The sequence below is a fragment of the Buteo buteo genome, chromosome 3, assembly GCF_964188355.1.
Source record: "Buteo buteo chromosome 3, bButBut1.hap1.1, whole genome shotgun sequence".
NCBI lineage: Eukaryota > Metazoa > Chordata > Aves > Accipitriformes > Accipitridae > Buteo > Buteo buteo.
Window position 1 is genome coordinate 10,724,319 of NC_134173.1, and position 15,507 is coordinate 10,739,825.

The 15,507-nt window shown below is 47.3% G+C and overlaps 1 protein-coding gene across 1 annotated transcript in view; it reads right to left on the bottom strand.

Annotated features, from left to right (window-relative positions):
• The window catches only part of PARD6G (par-6 family cell polarity regulator gamma), a 67,754-nt gene extending 54,196 nt beyond the window's left edge, over window positions 1-13,558 (bottom strand). Inside the window, exon 1 of the mRNA XM_075022844.1 lies at window positions 13,193-13,558. Coding sequence (XP_074878945.1) covers window positions 13,193-13,264 — 72 coding nt within the window. The 5' untranslated portion in view covers window positions 13,265-13,558. The remainder of the gene's footprint in view (window positions 1-13,192) is intronic.
• Window positions 13,559-15,507: the final 1,949 nt, after the last annotated feature.

Genomic DNA, 15,507 nt, shown 5'->3' on the forward strand with positions numbered 1-15,507 from the left:
ATTAGAACATAACCATGGCTAGCAAGACACCACCCTGCTTGACAATAGATATGCTCAAGTGTGGCACGTTAAAAGAAAGTTTATTTTTTTAAATATTAAGTTTTCATTAAGTCCTCTATAGGATAATTGCATTTGTAGGATTTAACTTTGAAGCTCCATCATACATTATCATCATCTCAGGCATCCACAGAACCATTCTTCTCCAAAGCAGAAGTGTTCACTCTACTGCTTTCAGAAGAAGTTACTCAGCTATTTAAACCACCTTATATAAATTCTTTGCACGCTTCCCATCAATACCACTGGGATCCCAACCACAAGACTTTTATAGAAGTGTGGTATGCGAGCACACAGCTAGTTATTAGGAAATACACTCACTCTACATGTCCCTTGAATTTCCTGGTAAGCCATTCAGGAGGAGGAAAGTTCTTATTCTAAGCTAGTTTTCATGGTTTAATTTTTCTGTCACTCCACTGGTTTTTATTTTCGAAGCTTTACAGAGGAGTAAGTGGTTGTTTAAAAAACAACAAAAAAGGGGCGGGGGGGGGTGATTTGGCACAAAACAATTGAAAATGTCTTAAATCCATGAAGTTATTTTAAATAAGTCAGGAAGTGATTGAGGAAAAGATTTCAATGGACCTTAGTTCTGACATTAGAAACCAAACAAGCTATTATGAACAGGAGGAAAAAAATTAGATTCTCTAATCAAGGAAATGAAGGGAATGAAAACAGACATCTAGTTAAACTAAGTAGCTTAAATCATCTTTCTGGTACATTTAATTTCATAACTCAGATTGTATAGTACTAGTAAACTACTGACTGTTCATCAACTGAACCTCTAAAACCATGCTAACTCACTCCTGAAAGCATGGAACCACATCCACAAATCCAAGAACAAGGAAGGCCGTGACTAGGATCTCATGGAGGTTCTCATTTGCAAAGTCAGTCAATACCAGAGCAAGAAACCAAAAGACAAAAACACTAAGAAGCAAAGAAGAAAAAAAAAAAAAGGAGAATTTTCTGTAGATCAATTCTTCCTCAAAATGGAGAATGACTTGCTTAGAGGTTCTCAGATGCTAAATCAACTATACATGCAAGCCACTCTTTTGCTGAGACTAACAAAAGTATGAATCATCACCATAATCATCCTCAAGGAAAAAAAAAGTAAAAAAGAAACAACCCAACTGGCTTTGGGTGCAAGCATGTTCTCAAATTACTTCCGCAGTTATGAAAATCCCACTCTTCAGCATCAAAGCCTAGTTGGGATCATCTGAAAGCTTGTTTAGTCAAATTATGCCGCTTGTTTGTAATATTAACTGCTAGTTCCAGTTTGGATTTCAATTCCGAGTGCCCATCCAAATGCACAAAAGCCGAACAAACCACAACTGGTTCCAATGGAGCAAAACCAGCCTTCCTTTGTCCTCCACACCCTGCTCCCTTCCAGAAAAATCCAAGTGGCAACTTACTTCTGCTGGCACATTTCAAACTGAAAAAAAAAGCCTAAGTCTTTTTATTTGAAAAGTATCTTAAAGTTTTCTTTTTCCTAGATTCAAACAAGAAGCAACCATCTTCAAGTGACAAGTTTAACATCTACATGGTAAACTTAAGGGACAGGAACAAGATCTTTGTAGGCTTTGTTTAGCGTTGCACCTCCTGCTCCGCGCACCTGAAGAGGAACACAGGATTCCTTTAGCCAAAAAAGCACCGGGCGGGGGTATTGGGATGCCAATCCCAGTAACCACTTCTTTACCGGACAGACAACTTGTTGAGGACCATTAGCGTGCACGGTACTTGCAAGGAAGCGGATGCCGTGCAGTCTCAGCCCAGCCAGCACAACACCCATCCCACACCACCAGCCGGACCCCTGCCCCGTGCTGGGGCTTCGCGCTCGGCAGGAAAGCGACACGGGAAAGCAGCGAGGATGGTTATTGACGCATCGGTACGACCCAAAGTTCGGCTTAAGCTGCCGCACGAGAGGAGGGCAGCTGGTGAAAAGGCCAGGCGTCCCAGCCTAAGCCCCATGGGCACGCTAGCCAGGCACGATTGTATCGGTGGAGGGTGACGTGCGGGTAACAGTCCACCCACAGGGATGCAATTGCGGACTCAGGGCGCTGAGGTCTGATGCAAACGCTGCTGTAGAGTCAAATTAACTCGTTCACGCGTTCAGCCTCGGGAAAGCCCAAGAGACAATATCCTTCGCCTCGGAACAGGACAACGATAAACAAATGCAAGCGATTTCACCTGTGCTTTTTGCATGACGCAGCCCTTTAAGGCAAGGGAGCTAGAAGGTGATTCTGCAGAGTGGAGGAAGAGGAGGGAAGAGTCTCTTCAAAAAAGATTTAAGCAGATAGTGAGGATGATGGTTTTTTTCTTTAAAGGTTAGTATCACTGTAGTGGTGGGTTAGCTGATTAATTCACCGTGTGCATATACACAGGCAGCAACCACTGTCAGCAGGTCTTTTCAGAAGAGGGGAAAAAAAAAATGCTTCAGCAGTGACCATTCATTCATCATCCCTAATGAGGCTGATAGAGAGTACCACAGTAATAATAGGTTTTGCAGTACTGCACAGCTTGGAGACTGGGTGCTCTGCATTGTATTCAGCCAGGATTTCAAGATAACATGCACCACGTATCTTCCAGAAACTACAAATTCTGAGGGCTTTGCATAGATAGCCAAGATTACTATCTGCTTTTCTAAACTACACACAAAATCCATCTTTAGTACAGCCCTCCACAGAAAGAGACATGAGGACTGGTGTCTGCCAGCAGAGTCTCTGCCAGAACAATACTGTATTACACTGTTTGATAAACTAACAGTTTTAACAAGCAGATTAGTTTTCCATAATGAAGTAAATGATTCTGACCTATTTATCTAACACAAATGCTGCATCTACTATTGCAGAAAGCAGAGGACAGGAGGGTCCAAGGGAACTTAAAAGAATTTAGTCTGACAGAGCTAATTATGACTGAAAAAAATCCTAGAAAGAACTGTATGTTTTGTTTCACAAAGAATAAGCTCCATCCCAAGATCCTCTGAAGTGTCAGCCAGCCACCATAGTTGCTGTCTGCAGCTAGATGACAAAAAGCACCCAAAAAAATACTATACATCAGGCAGGAGCCCTGAGCAAAAACAGACACCAAGAAAAATCAGAAAAAAAACCCCAAACAGCAGTGTTCTGATAAAAGCTGTGTTAAAGAAGAAGAAAGTCACAGCTAGCTGACCAAAACTTACACAGGCTGACCAAGAGCAACCAACCACTTTTTTTTTTTTCCCTGGCCAGGGGGGACAAGAGGTCAGAGGAGAGGAGGGAGCAGGGTTTTGAGGTTTGTTTACTTGGAGGGCTGTTATTTTGTGAAATGAAATTGAAGAGTTACTTGCAAGCAAAAGAGACCAACTTTTTTCTCTTTAAATTTTAAGTTTCAAAAAATTTACAGGGTCAAAAATGAAGCCCTATGTTTATGAGGTGCCATCCCTCTAGTTTATTGCTGGCTCTGACTTCAAGCTATTGTAATAAGAAAACATCAAAGAGCAACATTTAGCAATAAAGATGAATTACGTTAGCCATCTACTTCTCCCATGAAGCAAAAATCAGGAACAGAAAGAAAAACAAACACCCTCATCCTTGCATAGACTGTATTTTCTGCTTACCTGCGAGAATTCCAAAATGGGGAAGACCTGATCAGGGCTGCTTTATCAGCGAGAAGGAACAGAGGGCAAGAAAGAGGAGGAGGGAAGACTGAATGTAGATGGTTTTGTGCTGGCTGACCTCATCTGGGACTTCACAGGTCCACTGTCACGTTCATGTCGGTGTTTCTCTGCTCCCTCTTTCTCCCCCAGCGACGTCTTTCCCAGCTCACCCAGCACTCTCTTGGCTCTGCTCCCAGTCTCATAGCAGTTGTCGCTAGTCACCAACCAAGCAGATATTCTCTGCAACAAGTTCTCTCTTCTCCCTTTCAACCACTTGCCCCAAAGCAGCTCTGCTCCATCCCAATGATCAAGCTGGTGGGAAATGTGAGATTTCATGTTCTGCTGAGTCCCCTCCTCACCTCTTGCTATTTTTTTCCAACAGACAGTCACAAGAGCAACACAACCTCTCTTCTATTTGCACTCCACAGGAACCCCATCACAAAAACAATTTCACGAACTTCTCCCCAAAACTTTTTTCCTGTTTGGCATCGTGCCATACTCCTACCCTTCTCCCTTGTATTCGCCCCTTTCACTCCCCCCCAAAAATACAGCCATGCTTTGCTATCCTCAATTCTTAGATTAGTTTCTCTCCCCAAAGAAACCCAGTGGTTCTCCTTCTTTTTCATGCTTGTTGGACACAATGCTTCACGTCTCTGCTTTTCATTTGAAGAACAGCCTTTGCAACCCCTCCAACCCTCTCCAGCAGTCTGTGATATTCAGATCGTGACAACACTTCTCTCTTCTGCATCTACTCAGAAGACAAATTCAGTTTCTTCCTCTGTCCCCATCACTCTCAGATCAACTTTGGTTCATGAGACGCACATCCCATGCAATCTCTTACTGATAATCTCTTACTGATCTCTTCACAGATGCTCAGCTGCCAGCTCAAGGGCAACTTAAAGCTAAGCTTACCCCTTTCCCTGCTTCACCTACCTTCTTTCATGATTATTGGGCACAAGACCATTACACAGTCTTCCCCAGCACCTGTAACCCCAGTACCACCCTTCATCCAGGCAGTTGCATATATCTACATGTTAATTACCCAGATCTTTTCTGCCCAGTATCTTAAATCCATGGACACCATTCAGCTACTCATCTGCACAGCTGGATTTAGCCTCGACCGCTGCTCTGTACTTTTCCCTAGCCTTCCTAAACACTATTTTGCCTCACCACCACCCAACTATTAGTTGGTGGCAGTTTGTGAAAACAGCTACCCACAGAAGCTATTTTCCCAGACAGTTCTTCTGAACTCATCATCCCTTTCTTTGCCACCCCTGCTCCAGCAGCTCCTCTCCTATCAGGTCACTCGTGTAGCTGCTTTCTCCCTACCATCCCTCTCAGTCAGTACTGCCTCCAAGCAGCACACAGTGCCAGCCTTCCTCACTGCCTCACCTCTTGATATTTAAACCCACAGAGCTGTTCTCCTTCAAGAAACAGTCGTACGCAGCAAAGCCTTCAAAATAAATCTTCACCTTAAGTGGTTGGTCTACCTTTCCAAAAGCAAATCTCTTCCTTTTTTCTTCCCGTCCGCTAAATCTCTGGGAACAAAACCAAAGTCTGTTTGCAAAGGATGTAGACCAAGCCGGTCCTGTATTTTCAAGAGAACACAGAGCACCGCACACACCATCTCACCACACAGCTTTAGCACAAATACAGCACAGGATGCATACATCAATGGCATGTCACCATCAGCACAAGGGGGAAAGGAACATTTGGCACCCTGCCACCCAAAGGGACAAAGGACCACTGAATCAGGAGGTCTAGTCAACCCTGCCAAGAGCAGAGAAACAAACCCATGAGCCTCGCTTTCTGCAGAAAGGCAGCCCTGCATTAGTGCAGGTATCTAGCAAGAGCAAACCACTTTCTGAACATTTACTAAGAGAGACATCTGCATGGTTACAAAACACCTGTAACCGGTAAGGGCTCTGGCTTGTTGCAAACTTATTTAAGACCCTGTTAGTTCTCGTCACAGGTTTCCCCATGATCTCAGGGCCAACAACAGCTACAGAGAAGTAATTTGATGCACACACCTAGCCAGACCTGATGGGGGACTGGGAACCGCTGTGCAGGGCAGGAGCAGGAGGGATGGCCCCAGGCCGGGTGGCCCTGGGGCTGGTGCACCACACCCTGCCCCAGACATTTCTGTCTCAATTAACTTCAGGAATTTCCAATGGGCACGGACTACCTCTGTACTGGGAGACTTTGCCTTCACTTAGAGGGAGGGAATGTCTCCAAAGATACAGTTCATCTTTAACTTCTGGCCTGCGTTGTAAAGGTAATTAGGGGCAAGCAATCAATCCTTGGAAGAGCGTTTCTTGGTTACTAAAAGCTTAGATTAAGTGCACGCAAAGTCTCTTACAAAGGGAATGATAAGGGACTACTAAGGAAAGCACTATTAATTGCACCCCTAAAGAACTCCTTGGAGGTGGCTAGCCCTGCAGCCTGCCAGACAGAGCCTCCACAGGTATTTTAACCTCACATGGGAGACATTCCTTTCCGACTTGGCTGTAAACAACTTTTCAACTTTAAAGAGCACCTTGACAAATTAAAGGTCCACTGTTCAGTGTGTCCTTTAGGACTCTTTCAGTGTGGCGAGACTAAAATTCAGAAGACTACTCACATAAGACGGACTGGCTAGACGAAGTTTTAAGCAGATCAGAAATTCCCAAGTTACTAGGCTAAAAATTATTACAATTAAAAGCAAAGGTGAGAACCTGGAGGCAGGATCAAGAATAGGAGAGTACAGGAGATGCTGAAATACAAGGTAGCAGCCCTAGCCTTCTGGTCAATGCATCACAGGGACATTGATAACCACCCGGTTAGCACAGCTAGCACCCAAGCCTGTAACAGATTACTAACCTCAGGAACGTTGTCAGAGGAACTACTATCTTTCAGTAACCAGATTTTCACTTTTTCTTGTTATGCAGGACCTGAGACTATAACCCTAACACCAGAGCATATCCTCCTCCATCCCATGCTCTGTGAAGCCAGGTAGCTCAAAGCACGTGTCCCAGCCTTCCCTGCATCTCCTACAGGTACTACTGCTCACATAGTGCCAAAGCATAGGTCAAAGAAAATAGTTACACTGTGCTGGTGCTTATTGCAGCTGTCACGTGAACAGAACTATCACAAAATGACTTGTCTATGCAACACCTTTGCAGCTGAAAAGTTTGGATCTGTGAGGGGCAGCAAGCGCGCACAGGACCAGCTGTTGTGGCTCAGCTGCTGCACGGTAACTTCTTAAACCGTGGTCCCTTTCTCTCAAGTCACCTAACCATTTAAAGACAGACCTAAGTTTACTATGTATGGCCACTTCAGAAAGTCATCCTACTATGAAAAACAAAGATTTCTAGTAACAGAGGAACTGGGAGTTTAGTATATGCTATTTAGCACATCAGAATAAATACAATACCTGCTGTCAGAAGGTCAGCAAACTGGGAGGGAAAGGAGACAAGATTTCTTAAGAGATTAACATTTACAGTCTCTTTCTCTTGACACATTTTGCAACAATCCAGACCATCTCAAGTTGCTATTACTGTGCCATACTGTCTTCATTTGAGAGGGGGAAGCATTGCGGTTTTCTGAGTCCGTGCCACATTTGGTTTGCATATAATCAAATATGTTTTGAAGCTCAAAACCAGAAGTTAAATCAGCTGGTTACAGGGCTTTTCACTGCACTTATTTTATTCTAGGTATGACAAGTATGACCTTAACTTGGAAAAATCTGAAGTACTGCTTAAAAACTTAAAGCAGACTTAAAGACTGTTTTAACATTCTGTAGGTTTAAAAAGAGGGATGCTTTTTTGATCAATTTTGAAATACGCTACAGATGGAAAACATTTCTTAAAACTTCAGAAGGCCTGTAAGGCTTCAGGGTGAGAGTGAAATCAAAGTACAAAAGGCTGGAAAACACAATTTGTAGACCTCTCTCAGTTAACACCAGAGAAGAACCAGACCTTTAAAATCTCTTTACAGGGGACTGATAAAAGCAAGTTTGCTCTATTGCTACAGTTACAACACTGCTTGATGTTATATTTTATACATTTCAAATACACAATGTGTGTATATATACTGTAATAGCTATACGGTCATGTGGACATGCAATACTGCTAAGGTGTCTGAGCAGTATCAGCAACTTTTTTTTGCGGGGGGTGAGGAGAGGAGGATATGAAAGGTTTAAAACAGCTATCTTAATGTAACAAGCACAGGTACACTCCTCCTAAGAAGAGGAGATGACACATGAGCAGGACAAACCACCCACAAGCTGTTTGGATGTTACATCAATCTAGCAGTTGGGCAGGCTTGCTGAAGCACTGACTTCTACGCTTGCCCAAGACCAAAACACATAATTTTATCTGCTAGAGGCTTCATAAGAGCACAGCTGATCCCAAACACGTTCTCAGTCTTCAAGGTCCAGAACAGTATCATGTCTATACTCTGAATACATCAAAATATGATTGAAAATTTATTTTAAAATCCATTTGCGACATCCATCTGAATACCAACATTTACTGGAACAAACTCAAAACAGGATGGTAGAAGAGGAAAAAAAATATGGTTATAGTTAACTGGATATATTTATCTTAATGGGTTTGTTTATAGTAGTAGTGTGTTAGTCACATTACTGTTAATTTGTAAATCAGTTTGTAATGCAAGAAAACGTGACACTATTAATAAGGCAGAAATGTCACAGTCAGCACTTGAGTCAGGTAGCTGTGCTTTTATAATCCTCAGCCATCATCAAAAGTTCCTATTGTTCAGCAACAAAAAGGTTTTTTTCCAAAGGACTATTTTTCAGGGAACGAGTGCTTTTACCCACTTTTGAAAACACTAAAAGGAATTCTTACTCGTACATACAGCTTGCAGGAAATATAGTAATAGTAAGAGAAAGACTTTTCTGCTGCTTTTAAGCCAAAACCATAAAATTGTCAGTTTCAAAATGCAAAACCCCCACACTTTCACAAACAATTCAAAGGGCTACCATTTAAAGGCCCGAGGCAATATTATACCTCTACTATTCCAGAATATCCAACTGACTGGAAAAGAAATAGACACTTGCGCTGATAGCTACCCTCCTATTTGAAAAGCTGTATATACAATTCAAGAAAAAAAAAAAAAATCTCTTTTCACTCAGAGCAGGAAGAGAGACCGGCTACATGGAGCTATAATTAAAGAGAATTCTCACCATTAATGTAGGAATTCCTATTTTAAATGTATTTGTTCTTCTGTAGACTACTCTCATGGGGAAAGAGGCCTGCAACCTCTCTTTAAAGCTAAGGAGAGAAAATGAAAAATAGGTTTGGGACCTCATGGCCACAGGCAGGATTCTTAACAAAACAAACAAAAAAAAGCCCCACACATCGCATGCGCTGGAGCTCTTGGTATAACGGAGAAGAGAGAGAGAAAGGGTCATCTGGAAACCTTTTTCAGAGATTAGAGGCAATTTATTCAGAGGGAACAGATACTTCACTTGTCACCCGACAAGGGAAAGGAGCCAGTGAGTACTAGACACATGAGAATACACAGTTGTTTTACGCCAGCAAGATAATGTGTTTTCAGATCCTGTCTAAAAGGGCTGAAACGTTAATCCTGAACTACACAGACAACACCTAGGTAAGAACTGAGCTTCTAATGTATTCTGTCATGAAAGACAGGAGAAGAGGGATAAGGTGTAATTACAATTCAATTAATATTTTCCTACAACATGTGCCAATTTCTAAGCAGGTTTCTCTTTATCCTTCCGCTTTCCTATCTAGCAATAAGCTTTTAAGTGTTTTGATTATAAGGCCAGCTCTCAGGGGAGGAGACTGAGGAAGGGAGGAAGCGCTGAGTCCAAAGGAAGAAGACTTCTTAAAGCAGAAGACTACAGCAATTCCCATCACTGCCATGTCTGAAAACAGAGGTGTGCGCACAGATGGCTGATGCTCTGTTTTCCCCTTCAGTATTTGCTGCAACACAGTGATTCGAGAGGCTTCTGCAGCACCTTACAGTCACCCACAGGAAAACCGATCCGACGTAGGCCAAAAGGTATTACGCAGCACCACAAAGCTCATCCTTCTGCAAAGACAACGTAGCCAAGAACATATCAGTGCAAATGTTCCCACCGGGTATTCACTAGGCATTAAAATATCCACGCACACGAGCGTTGGGAGCTGAAGCATGCTTCTGGGTCACGTTCCCAGCGGGGGTGATGGGTCAGGCTAGGTCCAGGGAAGGTGCAGGCTGGTTTACACCAGCTGAAATCCGATCATCCACAAAGCTCACACGTCTACTGGACAAGGAAAGGAATACCACCTACCGTTTTTGGCCCTTCAGCATAAAATGGATGTTGAAAAACTGGATTGACTTCAGCCACCAAGATGCTCCCTCCCTCCTTCTCCCCCCACCCCACCCCCACTTTTTTTTTTTTAAGTAATCCTCTGACACACATCAGGAATCTTCAATTTTTAAGGATACTTGGGGACTGCCAGAGAAGTGTCTTACCCTGTATGGTACTAAGAATCTGACAAACTCTCCCCTTCCAATCATCAAGGGCACAAACAACTTTCAAGAACTTTCTTTTAGAGAAAAGGGAAGAAACTCAGGAAACCCAGGAAAATCTTGGTCAGTTTTCACAGGAGCCATTTCTGAATCGTGACTAATGCAACACACCAGCTGGATGGTGGTTTATCCTTAAGGAAGGAACCACCTGGTTATCATAACAGAGGCAGGGATAACAAAACCCCAACGTTTGCAGACTATCGCCCATCCAACTTCCCCACAGCTATTTTTTTCCAGAGCTCTTCCACGTCCAACCTGATCTTCAGAGAAGGAGAAAAGCTATTTCATGCCGTTGTGTAAAAGCAGCGCTCTCTCACACCCGGCTCCTCTGCTAAAAGGGATTCCACCTGCCCACGGCCCGCCACTTCCCCAGCCTTTGAAAAGCCACCTGAGAATCCCTTGATCCCTGGCCAGCAGCATGCCCCGGCGCAGAGGCTGAGCTGCACCCACCTCCGCTCACCTGGCAGCCTGCGCTCTCAGGCGATAGCTGCGAAATCATGAGTTCTCAGACTCAACTTTCGAGTTCTCAGGCAAGTCTGGACAGGCCTCTTACTTACAAAACACAGGCAACTAAATGTTTAAAAGGCTGCCTACATACGGCTACCAAAAGCAGCACTATTGAATCTTTTTGTTTCCCCAGCCTTAGAAAGTCCACCCAATCAAAAAAAAAAACCAAACAACTCATATTTCTAGGTGATCGCAGGAGGACAACCCAGTGATCCACAGGGACAAGACAGCATCATAACCAACCCTACAAGATTACCATGTTTTAACAAGAGGTATATATACTGTATATATACAGTACCTTGCCTGGTACAACTGGCCAGAGCTTTTCTCTGGATCTACATCCAACCATTGAAGAGTAACTCTGTGAGAGGGAACCTACGAGCTTTACAGACAAATGAAAATCACCTTGCAAGCAATGTCAGTACCAACCTGTTTGCCAACAACCTGCAACAGCCTGCTACATAAACAGTGTAGATGTTATTGCACACAAGCCATGCTAAGAGCATAACCCCACCAGCACCAGAAAATTCAACAGCACAGCCTCCACTGACCCACGCTGCACATTAATGGCTCATCAGTGGGTGTAGGCCCTCAGCAGGATATTTTGAATTTAGCCTCTATTTTAAATTTCCTTCCAATGCAGTACAGTTCTCTAAAGTAACTTCTGGGCCATCAGCAGTGGCAATCCTGAGCTACAGAAGACCTCCCGTAAACCCCTCCCACCCACACAAGCATATTTTCCTTCTCTCCAGAAATCTGCAGTCATTTGTACAGTTACAGTCTCCCTAAATCTCTGTGTCCATACAGCTATGTAGGATTCACTTAGAGGATTCCTGCAGCTGTAACGAAGGCTACGAGGTGTTCATTATAAGGTTGCTTTTTAATTGTTAACAGAACAAACTCAAGCTATGGCAATATTAAGGTAGAAGAGAGAGGATGAACTTAAAAAAAATTCTTATCTGTGGTCAAGATTTTAGTTTGAAGCTCATATAGTGCATGGGATATAACTCAGCATTTGGGGGCCACAATGAATGTTGTGGGTGGGTCATATCTTAGAACTAGTACAAACTTTCCAGCAATGGAAGCAGGATGGAACTTTCCAGGCCAGCTGAGCCCCTTCAAGTGGCAACAGGAGGTTAGGAAATAAGGGCCTCAACCTACATTTTAGGTGCCACGTTTAGAAACGGTTGGAGAGTCCCTCAGACATAAGGTAGTTCTCCCACTGAAGCCATCCCACCATCATCAGGTCTATGTGTTGCTCAAGGCTGTTTGATCTGAATGCAAATATTAACAGCAGCAAGGGACAAAAAGCGGGGAGCACGGAGCACAAAGTCCCAAAGACATCGCCTCCAGTACCATCTCAGCAGGTGATCGGGGCTGTGCACAATTCCAGGACGTGCTAAAGTTACCCTGTGCGCTTTCCAACTTATGCATTGCCTAGACCGTTTCTGTTACAAGCGTATACAACACAGGCTTCCAGGGAGATTTCTCGGTTTTGCTTAAAGGCTGCTCGTTTTTGCAGACTGAGGTGGCAGGCAAGATTCTGATATGCTGGTTCAACCACCAGCAACCAGAGCCTCTCAAAGAGAGCCCAGCAAGACCGACCACAGACGCAGGCAACCGGTGCCATCGTTTTGAGAAGCGGAGCTCCGGCAGAGAGCCGTTTCTGCCCATGACAGCCCCGCACATCCCAATTCCTTCCCCGACCATAAAGAGCTGGCTGCCTTACGGCGGGTGCCGGCCCCCCCCAGGTAACAACACCTGGTCGAGCCGCCGCAGGAGGGTGAAGCTCCCCGCAGGCCTCGCTCCGGCTTCTCCGATTCGCATCTACGGGAAGATTTCGGCGCTGCCAGCACCGGTGCGGGGCTGGGGGGGGCGGGGGGGGGGGGACGGGACCCGGCCCTTCTCCCTCCCCGTCCTCTGGCCAAACCGTACCGGGGGACGCCACCCACCCGTGCGGCTGTGGGGTGGGTGGGCAGGAGCACCCCGGGGCCGGCACCGCCTCCGCGCTCCCCCACCGGCGCCCCCGGTGCGAGCCCCAGCCTTTCCCGGCGGGCGAGGCGACGGGCGCTTTCCGAGCTGCCCCACAAAGTTAGCGCCGAAGTCCCCGCGGCGAAACAAAAGATCGAGCGGGAGCGGCAGGCGCGGGGCCCCCGGCGCCCGCCCGCCCCGCCGCCGCCGCCGCCGCCGCCTCACACCGGGCAGGGTCGGCTCGCCGGGGGGGGGGGGGGGGGCGAGGGCGGGAACTGCGCCCGGAGCGGCGAACCCGCTTCTCCGCCAACTGCCGCCAGCCCCGTCACCGCTGCTCCGGGCTGCGGACCGGGCGGGGAGGCGGTGGAGGTGTGTGTGTGTGTGGGGAAGGGGGGGGGTCCATTCATTTTCGGGAGAACCACCGGGAGCGGGGCGGGCAGGGGCGCACCCGCCCGCCCGCCGGTCGAGGCCGCGCCGCCCTCTCCTCACCTTACTCTTCACTTCCACCGCGCTGCACTCCAGATACCGCAGAGTCTGAGATTTGTTGAAACTCCGGTTCATCTTCCCGGCCCCGCTGCCTTCTCTTCTCTTCTCTCCCCCCCGCCGCCGCCGCCGCCTCCCGCCCGCCGCGGGCCGCGCGCCCTCGGGACGCCCCCGCCGAGCCGAGCCGAGCCGAGCTGAGCCGATCCGCCCCGCCGCGCGGCCCGGCGGCACGCGGCGCCCCAGCCTCGCGCTCCCCCGCTCACGGCCACTTTTTGTCCCGGCGCTGCCAATGGGAACGCGCCGCTCCCGCCCGGCCGCGCCGCTCCCGGCTCCCGACCGCCGCGAGCCCGCGGGCGGGCGCCTAGGCCGGCAGGCCACGCCCACGGCCACGCCCACTCCCCCACACCCCACCCACCCACCCCCGGCGGCGCCCCGCCCCTCGGCCGCCGAGGGGCTTCGGCCGCCGAGGGGCTCCGGCCCCACGCGTGTTCGCGGAGGCGGGGGACACGCCGTGCCGTAGATATTACAGCGGGAATTGCCCCCACCCCTCCCCGCCTCCCCGGTGCGCTTAAACCGAATGCGGGCAGGCAGGGATCGGCCTGCCGTGCGCGCCCCCCCCCCGAGGACGGGCGATAGCTGGAGGGGCTGCCGGGGCACCGCTTTCAACCATCGCCCCGAAAGGCCGGCAGGGGTGCGGGTCCCGAATAAAATGGTTTTGTTCCCGGGCGGTGTTAGGCCCCGGTGCACCTGCCCGGTTTCACGGGCGGCGAGCGGTCCCGCTGCCGAAATCACTCACGAAGCAGAAAGTTCGCCCAAAGTGGTCGCCGGACCGTGAGGAGCCGGGTGCCCCCAAGAGCGGGGGTGCTGGGAGGTGCCCGTTGTGCGCCACGGAGACCCCCACGAACTGCCCAGACAGCGCTGATTATTCATAAGGGTGTTGGGATCTGGAAAGTGCTGCAAGTCAGTCATTTGAGCCCACGGATCATCAGGTTGGGGAGGAGAGTTTGCACCACTCCCTCCTTGAAATAAATCAGTGGGCTGCCTCCCTCTGCTAGCAGCCCTCATTAATTAGGTAGGTTATTAATTTGGGGATCTCGAAGGCACTTAATTCCTTCCATCTTCTGCCAAGGACCTTTATAATTCTAGCAGACCTTGTCCCTTCAGTCAATTTCTTTTAGTCACTGAGAGCCTTTGCCAGTGGTATGTTTTCCTACACGGTCCTGCCCAAAACATCAGTCGTGATGTAAAGAAGCTGAGGACAAGGCACAGACCCGTGCAACCAGTTTCCTGCTGCTCGACATCTCCTAGGATCGTCTGCCCCATCTGAGGAAGGAGCGTGAAGTCCCAGCAGACGTGACAAAGCACCCACCTCCCCTTCTCCAGGCCCGCTGGGCAGGTGTCAATGGCAGCGACGGGGAATACCCGAGAATTTAGGGACAAAAACAAAGAACTGAGTTGACTTTTCATGTGACTCCGAGTGGGAGGATCAAAGCATATGCCCCAGCTACAAACCAGCTCCAGCTTATTGGAAAATGGATCTGAAATGAACATTTGCCACGTGTTCTGGGCTTGCACTGTATTTGGAAGACTTGCTGTAAGTTAAACTGGAAAAATAAAGTCTAGAGAGCTGAGGAAGGAAATGTTTGTATGAACTTGATCTTTCCCTCTTTTTATCTTAGCGTGAGCCATGCAGCAGCTTCGCTTTCCTGCTGTGATGGCTAAGGCCGAGCTGTGGAGATACAGCATCCCCGGGGTGCTCAGGGGCTGAGCATCCCTTTTGGGATGTTTCCATTTAAAGATGGACTTCGAAATCCAACAGCTGGATCCGTATGGTTTAGTGGTTCAACATCTGGAGCAACAAGGCCAGTTCACTGGAGTGAAGTTAATCGGTAGCTGAAGGACCGGTCTAGCCATGTAACCTCCAACGGGGCAAATACTGGTAGTAACTCGCATCGCTGGGAGCATTAGCGGGGACTTCAGGTGGGATGTTCTTCCAGCCCACCTGTCCTCCAGCTGACCCTCGGAAAGGGACCCTGCTGTTTGCATTACCTCCTGGGTCAGGAAAGAGCCCCGGGACTGCTCCTACACATTTCAGGCATGCGGTGGTGTGGTTCAATTCAGAATCGCAACCACAGAGAAGAAAAGATCTGTATTCATTTTTGTTTCAAATTTTTAGTTTGTGTATTTTCGTCTAAGAAAAAGTAAGTTCTCAAGAGTTGGCAATCAATAAGCAATTTAATTTCAGTCTTAACTTTAAATTTGGTACTTCTTGTATTTGTGATATTCATTTGAGAAGTACAGATTAAATTAATTTGTCTTTT